Here is a 12,520-nt window from a genome sequence, read left to right on the forward strand (position 1 = left end):
ATTTTTCCCACTCCTCAGTTATTGAGATATGTCAAGAAGGAGGTGTATTCTATGGGGTTTCTTCTTTTTCTAAAAAACAATCCTTGTCTCTGTAATGATGAGACCAAGCAGAGAAGTTTCAGTATCATCGGGGTGGGGGGGAGAGGGTTAAAGCTTGTAAAATAAACTTAGGTTAAAGACCCAATATCACTACAACTGTGGATTCGGCTGTGAGGAATCTATAATAAAATACAGTTATCAACTTTTTAAGCATTTTCAAATGATCTTAAAAATCTCACTAGGAAATAAAAAGGAACCTTTGCTGTGGACTTTCGGTGAAAACCTACATAATCCTTTCAGAATCTGTAGGGATTTTGAGTCAGAGCTGTGCTGGATAACCGTTTCTCTTAGTTAATAGTAGGTTTGACAAAATTCTGCATATTCCCGTACAAGAGCTGGATTTTGACATCAACTTTTAAAAACTGTTTTAAGACAAATATTATTAAACTCACAAACAAAGCCATTTCAAAAACATGTGTGCCTTCGTGAATGGCCTCTCTCTGTGTGTATGTATAGACAGATTGATTATGGGTGTATATGTACCTTTTTTTACAGATTATCTGCTGGCAACTTCAAGCAAAATGTGCATTAATTTCTTAAACTGAAAATTAACCTATGCACTTTCTATTTAAACATGTACAAATAAACAGAAGAAAATAGGTTTTCAGAACTTCTTCTGGAAATCAATCTGTAAACTGAGCCAAATGTGGATTAGGAGCAAAAGATTTGAGTTCACTGCTTATTTTGGTCTGCTTGATTTTAAAGTGCTGTAAGGAACAAACTGTCTTGTACTTCCATGCTAATAGGACATGCTAATCACTCAAAAAGGTGATTCTGGTTTTGTTCAGGGTTTATGAATAAAGGGTTATTGTTGGAAATGGCTCATTTACTCTGTGTGTGCCTGAGACAGGAAGTCCGAGTCCTCTGAAGCTTTTGTAAATACACGTTGCAGAATCTTCCCAGACTGAGATGTTTGCCTGTTTGTAGTTGGCTAATCCAGAAGTGGTTCCCTGATAAGGTTAATGCCCAGTTAATTGCTCGGAGCCTTGACATACAGTTTAATTGCTACTTGGCCAACATATGTTTGTTGCTTGCTCTGTGTAGAATTCTAGTGGATGTAGTGATGCAAAACACAGACTGGTGGAGGGCAAACAAAATAAATACAATATTTTATGTTCTTTTAATTCAGGGCCAAGTGGATTTGGATGAGGTGTTTATTTAGTTGCTGGCTGCTTCAGATTCTGTAGCATATTGATTCCTTTTATTACTAGCAGCCATTTAACCTGACCTCTCTCAGATCCAGTATTTTAAAAGCCATAAATTTTAACTTTACTTATGAGCAAGGACTGAAGTGCTGTGAAAGCCTTTTTATTAGCAGAGCTTTCCCTTACTCAATGTTCATGTGTCACCCATGGCAACAATATATAGAGCATCTTAAATTAGAGCGGCTGTTGGGCAGTTGGGGGGGGGGCACCAATAAAGAGAGCTCATAAATATCTCAAGCATGTAGGATTCACTGATCAAAATGTGGGCAGGTGTACAAAAGCAATGCCATTATTAGGAAAAGATATCCTTTTTCCAGGTTATTTTGTTAAAAATCTAGCTTTTTTTTTTTTTTCTTTTTCCTGGTCTTAATGATCACAGATAAGGAAAAGCACACGTGAAGGAAGTGTTTTATATATTTTGTTTTTTACCTGCAAGTTAAATTGGTGAAATTGAAATGTATTTTTCTTTGTTGCCTTGGCTTGGCTTCTCTTCTACAATAATTATATTCCTTGTTGTTGCAGTAGCCTAAATTAATCCCTGGATGATGCTTCAAGCAATCTTTAACATACAGCTTATATGAATGTCTGTAAAAATCCGTCCAGGCCAAAACTTGATGCCTAAAACTGACATACCAGTTTTTAAAAAAGAAAATAATTGTGAATAAAATTATTGATAGGAGAGAATTTCTGTTGGCATTCACATGTAAAGAACTCCAGAAAAGCTTTGAATTAGCAAAGAAAATGGAAAGCTTAATACGAACTTTTTGCATCCTTTCAATTTGTTACATCGGATTTAAATTAGTCATTTTTTAAAATAAGATTTCAGGCTCAATGACTGAGATTGAGTAATAATTCGGCACCTTATTTCAAAATAGGCTTCAGACTTAACGAAATAGATCATAGCCATGAATTTAACATACTTAGTGGCTTGCTTTCTTCTGTTCTGCTGCTGAAGAAGTTTCTTCCTCTGTCCCGCAGGTCAAAGGTGACACTCTAGCCGTTAGCCTTATGCCATTAAAAGTGACTTGGTTTAAATATTAGTGCAGGGACTCTCCCTTGGTGTTAAACTTTGGCCTGGGAACAAAAATGTTGGTTTAGTCTGAGAAGTGTAATTTATATCAATTAATCTCAGAACGTGTCACATTTCCCAGTCTTTTAAAGCTGGATTGAAATGTTTGACCTTATCAGAGGGTGGGTGTGGAAGTAACAGTAAAGCAATCACAGGGCACTGGAATTTTTCTACTACTACTCAATTCCAGACTGATCAGTTTACAAGGTGCCTGAAATCACCAGGGAATCATATCTTCTAAAAACTGGACTTTTTCCTGTCTGCATTGCTTTTCCTATAGCTGCTTTCCTCTAGTGGGTTGTAACAGCTATGTCTAAAATCAGTTTGATATACATGAATATCCTTGAGAAGCAAGCTTCTGCTTTGTAGAAGGTTATAGTGGGACCTGTTCGAAGGGCAAGTACGGCAGTTTGCACCAACCCAATGGAGAACATCAGCCTGCTGGAGGAGGAGTAGGGATTCAAATGCCTAGGCAAACTTTTTGCTGGATGCAGAGCTATGCATCCAGCAAGTGGAAGGTTATGTGAGAGGTTAAAGTTGTGTAACCAAATTAAGAAAACTAATTATTTCAGCAGATAACATCAGACGTTCTTTTGTGCAAAGACAGGCTTTGCTGCATTTTGTCCAACATTCAGCACTAACCTCGCAAATGCATGTGCCGTTTCTCCCAAGGGCTTTTGCTTGAACCTCTTTCTTCTTTTGCTCCTAATTCTTAGCTTTACTACTGTTGCACTGTGAAACTTATTAGTGTTTTTGAGATGTTCAATGCTGTACATATTATCCTATTTGAAATATTAACACATTCTTTTGCATTAGTGGTAAGACTATAGAAAATAGCGACACCAGCATGCATTTCTAAGATGACAGTAGTGCATTTTCGCCTCTTGCATAATGGCTGCCTTATTCCAAACGCTTCCTCTTTGGTTGGCTAAAGCTCAGTGTACCTTGTGGGCTACAGATTGTGAACTGCCATTATTCATAGATGAAATTGTAGTTGGTGCAAATATGGGCTAAATTGCAGTCATTATATGTAGTAAAATAGATTGAAATATCTGTAAATCCGAAGCTCTTTTAATCAGAGAACTTGTTAAATTCTCCCATGCTTTGATTTCTCTTTCTTAGACGTGTCCCCGTCCCCTCCGTCCCCTCCGTCCCCCGTCAGGTATGGGGTGTTCTGTGTTCAGTATTTCTGCTTCTAATTTGGAATCCTTGATTTGAGGTATAAAATGAGCAAAATTATACATGTTGTCTTTAATACGTGAGTGCAAGGCAGTGATTTTTCTCTTGCTTAGTATCAAGCCCTTGATAATCTTTTCTATGCTACCTGTATAAACTAGTCTTGAAGAAAAGGCTACCGTATGATCTCAGGTTATTCTACAAAAATGTCCTATTAAAGCTGTTCCTTTCAAAATCAGAAGCTAAGTGATGTAATGACTTTCAAATTCCTCCATCCTAAATCATTCTCTGCATTGAATCGATTGATGATTGAGGAAGTATCTGAGTATAAAAATATAAGTGAGAGGAAAAAATCCTTTTTGGTTGTGCATACTGTGAATCCTACCAGAAATAAATGAAACTACATTAAACAAAATGGTTCAGAAACAATTGAACATGAATTAATTTAAGTCACCATATGATGCTGCAACGCTGTAAGAACTGTGTCTGTCTAGCTGTTCTCTGATATTTATGGCACACAGAGTTTGATAATAATGACAAATGTTTTATCTTTTGATTTTAAGCTTATTAAAAGATACTCAGAGTTTCCGCTTTATACACCAGTGTATTTAGAAGTAATTTCCAAAAGGAGCGAAGCGGAGAGTAAAGTAGTCAAGTCTTACTGGCTACCTCTTGCCTTTTGTATCTTTGGACATCTTTCGTTTGGGTAACAGATTTGGTTTATTCTCATACAGCAAGGATATATTTTGACTACATTTTGCTGAGGGGCCTATTTTACCAGCCTGATGCCTGTATCATTTAATTCTGTACAACAGAAATCCTGCTTTTTCCGTCCTGAACAAAAGTGTGGATGTTTCTGAAGCTGTTTGCTATCCTCACCTCTGCAGGGGCAGGGTAAGGTTAGCAATACATTAATTTGTATAAAAAAAACCCCAAACATACATGTGATCTGTGAATTGATTGTATTGTGAAAAATCATGGGAACATATATGTATCAAAAGGTATTTTTAAAATGCCCCAGCTCCTTTAGAGAGGAGATAACTACAGAGCAAGCGGTTAGATCAGTTCAGTTGGGATAGGCCCGAGTTCAGCTGAGGCTGCGTCAGACATCGTGAGCGTTGCCCAGGACGCGTGTCTGGAGCAGCACAGGCACTGGGCCGTAGCTGCTTCCTGAGAGGGTGCTGCCCTGTCTCACTCTGACTCCTACCACAAAAGAAGTCAGCCACGGGGTTTCCTGAACAAACGGTTTTTTGCCTGCTAAAAGCACTCGTGTTATCTCCAGCATCCCTGTACTCGCATGGTGGAAGACTCAACGGTTTTCTCCTCCCTGGTAACACATGCACCTCCCTCATGTGCAATGCACCGGGAACCAAGAATGTGTCTGTTTAGGGCTCCGGTAAATACAGAGCCAGGCTATATATAATCTGTTACAACTTTGTGTTTATTCTAGTTTCTCAGTCTCAGTGGCACTTGTCCTTCTTTTTTTCTTCATAGCTGGTTTTTACCTTACTATATCTTTCAAAATGTAAATATTAATCTAGCTCACACAAATACATTCCTTTAAATATTATCCTTCAGGCATATTCATATAGTTTCAGGTTTTCAAGAAGAGTAATTATCTAAAAAGTGAAATTAATGATAAATATATAAGATGTTTACTGTTCAGGGCATCTAGGAGTTGTATTTCATTTAGAGTGGCAGTGATTCATGGCTTCTCTTCAGTTCAACTCTCTACATGTGCCTTTGGGGTGGCTTGCATTGCCTACAATGCTGTGTCATTTGTTTCCCTTTGATTTTCATGACTGACAGCTTGCTTTTGGCATGTTTCCTTCTGCCAGGCTATAAAAAAAAGAAAGGAATGTGCAGATGTGGGAAAAAGAGAAGCCTGGAAATACCTGAAACTAATAGTAATAATAATAATAAAAGGACAGAAAGCAGGTTTACTTTTACTAGTGCATTAAGGAAAAAAATCTGTGGTTGCCATGCTGGCATTGAGCAGAAAATTGAGGTACATGTAAACCATCTTTCGGTTAAAGGATGATCAGTTACAGATATCATCTAGTAACCAACATCGTCATTTCAGCCAGTCGTAGGCAGGTACTGGTGTCAGTTGTTTTCTCTCATAAATTCAGTAGAGATGCATAAAATAATTCACCATTTATAAAAAGAATAAAGTGGATGCTTCAATTGACTTACTATGACTCTACCATGAGATGAGAGTTGTTTATTTGTTGGGGTTCTGTTTGTTGTTGGTTGGGTTTTTTTTTTACCCATGAGGAAGAACTCACGTTTTCATGCTTACAGTAGTTCTAAAGGTCTGCAGAAATGGAAAAGGTACTTTGGGGGGGGGGGGGGGGGGGTGGATGGGGACACACACGACAGGGGAGGGAAATTTTCCTTAGCTGGGATCTGGTACTTGTGCATTACGGAGTCTTGTGCATTTCTCTTTAAAGCATGCAGTAATAGATACTGGCTGGGAAAGCAAGGAGACTGGTCTGCCTGCTTAGGGAAGCTCCTCAGCTCCTGTATCTGTAGCTGTGCACTGATATGTGATTGCTGCAGCTTTACAATGAAAGAAAAAAGGAATAAAAGCTGAACTGCAGAAATATGAAGTTCTCACTGAAAACCCTGGTAAGAATGTCCAAGAATGTAAACTCCGTGACTGAATGTTCCCCTTCTTAATGAGGTTGCATTGCTATTACTGTCATCAATAAGAAAAAATTCAATTATTTTTCACCTGGGTTCAGATGCTTCTTCATGGGTGGATTTTCATGGTAATAGTGAGAAACTTCCAATGCTGCCAGTGATATTTCAGACTAAATTATTACAAGTCTTAGAAATGGGTAACTTAATGCTTCATTGCAAATCTGTGACTAAAAGTTCTTGGTAAGTTTTTGAATAAATGAGAACAGTTTTAAAACGGTAGAACACAGGAAGGTCGCAGTTGAAATTTAGCTTTCTTTGCCAGTGTGGGTGAAATACAGTTAATCTTTGCCATTTTATACTGTCCTTTAAGGTCACACATTATTGGATGATGTTAGGCAACGAAGTGACCATAAGCCAATTCTCTTTCTTTTGGGGACATTAGGGGGAAAAAAAAAATAAGCAGTTTTCCAGGGTAGTGGTGTTCTGAATTTACTTGGTAGCTAAGAAGTGCTCCATTTAGTTTCTTTTTTCCTCTTTCTGGTAGCAAACTGAAAATACTACTGGAAAGTCACTGTAAACGTTCACTTTAAAATATAAAAGCCCAGGACGTTACAGCTAGTTATTACTAAAGTTAATTCCTCGGGGGGGCTTCCACGTTAGGACGAAATAGCAAGGACTGTTTATACAGAAAGCAGCATGCTTTGCCAGTAAGTGCCAGTCTCCCACGCAGTTGCTGACAGCCAGTGCCGGGCACGGACGGCTCTCTGGGTGAGCCCGACTGAGCTCGATGGCATGCGACGGGCATGTGCCTAGGGCAGCATCGCGGCGCGAGGCCGCGCAGGCGGCTTGTGTCCCGGCACGTGTCACGTCTCAGTGCATCGCTCCCAACTGTAGGCATTGACCTGCATTTTCTTGGGAATGGCCTGCACGTGGCAAGGGCAGCCTTCCCGCCTGAGTCACTTCGAGTCACTACCTGGCGTGGCTTCAGGTAAAGCAGGCTCCAGCCACCGTTCAGCCTGAGCCTTTTTTCCCCAGGTAATGGGGCTGAGGGCGCTAATGTAACGTGGCACGGGTACATCGGCACCGCTGCGCTGGCTGCTGACCCAGCTGCTATGGCGAGCGGCCTGGCACTCGGCACCAGCTGCACGACCAGCCCAAGCCCACCTCCGGCGGTGGGGCCGTGGCCAGCTGCGAGCACGACTCATCGGAGCTGTTTTCTGACCGACAAGCACGAAGGCTGTCCCTCCGCTGGTCAGAGTGGCCTTCGCTGTGCCGCCGTGTGCAGCGACTGTGCTTCCCTTGGCGTTGCTCCGTCTCAGCCCGAGGTAGGCACTGCAGTGCCTCTTACCAGTGCACAAGTTTTTAGTGATTTTAAGCACCTTTGTGTATGTTGTGTGCAATTATTGCTCTGACTCCATTTCAGCACTGGCTAATTTGGCAATACTGGTAGCTCTGGAAGGGCAACCGGTGAACAAAAGAAGGTTGAGCAACCAGGCTTCCCTTATACTTGTTTGTCTCCACAAGCCACCTCCCACACCTTGTTTTCAGCAGCTGTCAGTCTGCAGGTAGTGGAAGTAAATTGCGTTGCGTAGACACTACTGGCGAGTTTATTTGGTGTCAGTTCTTCACTTTCTTCCCTTTAAGAATTCACTGATCATACTGGTTTTAGTTCAGAAATACCAGCACTCTAAAATCTAAAATAGCAGCATATAGTACTAACATGCCTGTCTTTTCTCTGATCTTTGAATCTCTTCAGGCATGACAGTGTGTGGGCATGTATATGAAGGTCTTCTGTTCTTATATTCTCCTGTTGCTTGTGTTAGTATCGCTTGAAAACAACAACATTTGTGTCCTGAAAGGCAGAAGGCATATTGCAAGGCAAAGTCTCTTCCTCAATGTCTGTATGTCACATTTATTGTTCTGCCATATAAAAATTAAGTAGATGCTATAAAGGCTTTTAAATTAAGCTGTGAATTTCTTCATTGATTGGTACGCATGTATTTGTGGAACTTTTCTGTACCTATTCTACTATCGTTATATTAATACTAATTAACACGAATACTGCCACAAAGTAAAACCTTTCTAAGGTCAGAGAGCGTTCAAAGAGAGGAAGCGTTCAGGAGACTTGGGAATGTATTTGCTCTTTTTTAGATGAAGTGCTTTCTTACACCTGTAAACAAGCAAGGAGGCAGCAACATCGTTTATGTTAAACTGTACTTTGCTGCAAATACTTCCTTCTTTAAAAACCTGCTGTGTATGTTGATATCACAGCACCAGTTTCAGCTTGAAGAAAAAGGTTGGATAAGACTGTGAGAGAACACATAATATCTTCTCACAAGGAGAAATGTGTTTGAAAATATCATACAATCATTCATACAACCTGCTTCATTCTAAAAACTGAAACTCTTGTTGTGTAGCGGTGTTTTGTTTTGGTGAGTCTAAGGATAATGTTCTCCTTGCAACTGTTAGCAGCGTCCAGTCGGACACCGCTGTCAAAGGGGGAAGAAGCAACCCCATCCTTATCACTGGTGCAGGCTTTAAAGTGATGCAGAGCAAGCCAGCTATTGCCCATCACTGTTGTCAGGTCTGAAAATTATGTGCATTCCCTCCAAGTCTCAACGGTGGTATCTACTGAACTAGGTTTAACTTGATGTTATTTTTAGAACAGATTACGTTGATTGCATACTATTTTGAAGGCTTCAGGTAATAAAAGTACACAATTAAGTGTATCTGTCTGACTTGTTTCATTTCTCTGTCTGGTTTTAGGTATCAAAATGTGACTATTTGTTTTCCAGGTTCTGTTGGCAAAGATTTTGGTCCTACTCTGGGATTGAAGAAGTCCAGTTCTCTCGAGAGTCTTCAGACTGCTGTGGCTGAAGTTAGGAAGAACGAACTCCCTTTTCACAGACCCAGGCCTCACGTGGTCCGTGGTCGGGGTTGTAATGAGAGTTTCCGAGCTGCCATTGACAAGTCTTATGATGGACCTGAAGATGGAGAAGAGGGTATGTTGCTAATAGCACTTACTGAGGGAGCCACCTTCGCTTAGGACTGCTGACAGCTAACTCAGTGAAGCACATAAGCAAATGATTTAGTCCAGTTGAAGTTGATCACATTATAAAAACTGCTCATGTCTTCCACTGAATAGAGCTGTCTTTGCAGTACCCCATGCAACCTTGACTGGGTTTAGTGTAAAGTCTTTCACTGATCTCCTTCGGGGCAGGGGTGGGTTGGAGGATTTAGAACTCAATCCTTAAATAATTATATTTTTCAACTTCAAGAAGCAGCTGCCTTCTTCAGATTACACTAAAAATTATCTCGCTTGTTTTACAGAGCTGTCTACAATTCCCTCTTCTCCAACCAGGAAATTTGTTTCCTGTTGTAGACAAGGCAAGAGTGTATTGATAGCACCCTGCTGCTCATTCTGTCACCATGGGCTTACAGACCGCAGTCTAGAAATATGTCTCCTTTAGCATGAAGGATAAAATTGTGCTTGGATCCTGAGCCCCCCAAATAGAAACATACAGCTCTGCTCCAAACAGACAGAACAGTTTATCTATTTCTTCTTTAGTCATCAAAATAGAAAGATTTGAGGGAGTGAATGAAATCGTTTTGTTACGTAGGTTGGTTATGTCAGTTGCCAGAATCTCTTGTTGAAGTAATCTCTCAGTGTCTGCATCCCATCATGTCAGTTCTCTCGAGCTGATGGAGGTTAACAACCTGGATTTCACATAGAGTAGTGTTTTACTATGTCAGGATTTTTGTATCGGGAATAAAAATTGGAAGACGAGTTACTAAAATAACTCTGTATTTAATTTACAATAGAAGTCTGCTGGAATTCACTAGATATGTTTAGTCTGCTTTTTAAATTATTCAGTTAAATGAGTAAGTGGTGTGAGTCATTTGAGCACTTTGTAGACACTCATGCTGTATTTCACTTGTTTACATTTTGGTGGCCCCTAGCCATCCTTACCGCTTCTTTTTCATTGTGTGCAGATGGTTTCTCTGATAAGAGCTCTCACTCTGGTCAAGAAGCTCAGAACACGGAGTCTGCCCCTCCAAGGAACTTTGAAATAGAGGGTGCAGAAACCAAAGCAAAAAAAGACAAAAAAAATAGGGAGAAAGAGAAGAAAAAGGAAAAGGGCAAATCTAAAATCAAAGAGAAGAAAAGGAAAGAAGAAAATGAAGATCCAGAAAAGAAAAAGAAGAAAGGCTTTGGTGTCATGTTGAGGTATGGCATTTTAAAAAGCAAAATGGCCACCCGTTCTCATTATAACGTAGGAAACAACTGATACTCTTATAAAGTAGTAGAAAAATTATTTCACTTGGACTCAAAATAATGTTTATGTTATTTAAAAAGAAAGCAGTTTATACTTTTACACCAAACTTGTAGCTGAGGCAGAAGACATTTGGCAGACAAAATGTCTTTTAGTGCCTTTGAAATTCATTCCCATATGTCAGAAAAGATTCAAGGTTTCAGGCTAAAAACAAGCCTGTGTTGGTGGGGGAGGCTTTGTGGGGAATATTTCTGAGTAATATATGACCTGCTCCCACACTCAGACCTTTGCTTTCTCTTCGCTTGCTTATCTGCTTCCTTCACGAGGTTTGGGGAGAGCAGTATTGCTCCAGTTACTGTAAACAATCTAGTAACATTTGCAGTTGGTGAAAACCACTAGCTGTGATAAAATCTTTGCTTCGCAGCTTCAGCCATTGCCTGCAGTGGTCAAAAGATCACCATCCTCCTTGCCTGGCATGCAAGTGTTTGGATTTCTTCTGTGTCTGTTGGTTGGTTTTGTATGTCTGGAATCATCAGAGACCAGACAAAGTTCTTCAGGATGTTGCCTTGCTATTGCTGGAGGCTTTGGTGCTGTAGGGGCTCTGGTTGCTATCACCCCTGCCTCTGGTACCTGTTTATTTTTGATAGATCTTTGCAATTAATATAGGGTGTGTGAATGAAATGTAATGATCGCCTGGAGATGATTAGACCACGTGGTTACTTGTGGCACTGAACACTTGGTGTTAGCTTTAGGTAGCCATTGGTGTTTCTATAGCATGCTGTATTGTAGACAAGCCAGGTACATACAAAAGCCACAGTCATTGATTAGGCAAAGATACATTTAGCTAGTAATCTGAGAAATTCAGCTGCTGAGATCATTCACTTAAAAATGAAATTCATTAGGACAGTGATAGGTGAACTTGCATTGCAGCTTTCTGTTGATATGTCCTTTGGAGTCAAATGGCTTGTGTTACACTGACATGGAAGGTTTTAACTGACTTTGTTCTATGTGTCGTCAATAGGAATCCTCAAAATTGTCCTATTGACTTTTGACCACCGTAGAGATACTGTCAAAAATATGCAGGCGTGCTTATGTGCCAGATTTGCATGGTTTCAGCAGTTGCTAGTGTTCGTGAGATGAAGATGCGTGGGTATACCAGCCCGCATTCAAAGGGGGCTCTTTAGGAATGCTGAGGAGGTGCGTACTCACACCTGCGCATTGCAAGTGCATTTGTGTTCATTTAAAAAAGTAGGGCTTAACATGGAACAGTAGTCAAAACACTGAATAATTAAGAGGGTGACTTCAACAACTCTCTTGTGTGTCTTAAGCCTTATGTCTATTTTCACTCTTTAACTCTTTGGCATGAATAGGGCTGTTGGAAGAGGAGGGGAGTGACACAGAGGTCTGACAAAAGCATAAGTATTCTGTTTCATGTATCACTGGCAGATTCAAAGTTTGAAGTGCAAAGTCTTACTCAGGGGGATGTGATGCCTGAGCGAGAAAGAACATGGGATGACATCAGAATCCAAAACAAGCAATTGTAGTTGACAAAAATCTGACAGTGATCAACACGCAAAACTGGGAACAACAGGTTACTGTTCTTAATGATTCACTTCTTCAGAATATATTTCAAATTTTGGTTGTATACAAGCTTTATACATCTGTTCTTTTCATAAGTTTGCTCTTTATTTAGATTGATAGTCTTCCCAGCAGACAGTAATTGTTAATAATATTTATTTACCTGTATGGGAGCACAGAATGGGAATTTTTATCCCACACCACTGAAAATCTCTACAAAGTTGCAAAGACGGGAGCAACAGGTTATGATGAACAGAGAAGGAGTTGTTTGTGAGAGCCAACAGTTCAGCTGGAAGGTTTTTAAAGGTTCTGTGTCCTTGTCAGTGTTTCTCCCTAGAATTTACATAATTGTTCTTGAAAAGAAATTCCTTCCTGAGAAGGTGAGAGTCTTAGGGAATCCCAGCCGTGATACTAGTGAAAGAAGGGTGATGACCTGTAAGGACTGAACAAGACCAAACAGTGTGAGTTTACAA

The 12,520-nt window shown here is 40.1% G+C and overlaps 1 protein-coding gene across 5 annotated transcripts in view; it reads left to right on the forward strand.

Moving 5' to 3' along the window:
- PARD3B (par-3 family cell polarity regulator beta) overlaps positions 1-12,520 on the forward strand; it is a 433,237-nt gene that overhangs the window by 278,749 nt on the left and 141,968 nt on the right. For all 5 annotated transcript variants that reach the window (XM_075430672.1, XM_075430673.1, XM_075430677.1 and 2 more), the window contains 2 exons: positions 8,991-9,197; positions 10,189-10,423. In XM_075430672.1, coding sequence (XP_075286787.1) covers positions 8,991-9,197; positions 10,189-10,423 — 442 coding nt within the window. The remainder of the gene's footprint in view (positions 1-8,990; positions 9,198-10,188; positions 10,424-12,520) is intronic.

Source organism: Opisthocomus hoazin, chromosome 9 (genome assembly GCF_030867145.1).
Source record: "Opisthocomus hoazin isolate bOpiHoa1 chromosome 9, bOpiHoa1.hap1, whole genome shotgun sequence".
NCBI classification, from domain to species: domain Eukaryota; kingdom Metazoa; phylum Chordata; class Aves; order Opisthocomiformes; family Opisthocomidae; genus Opisthocomus; species Opisthocomus hoazin.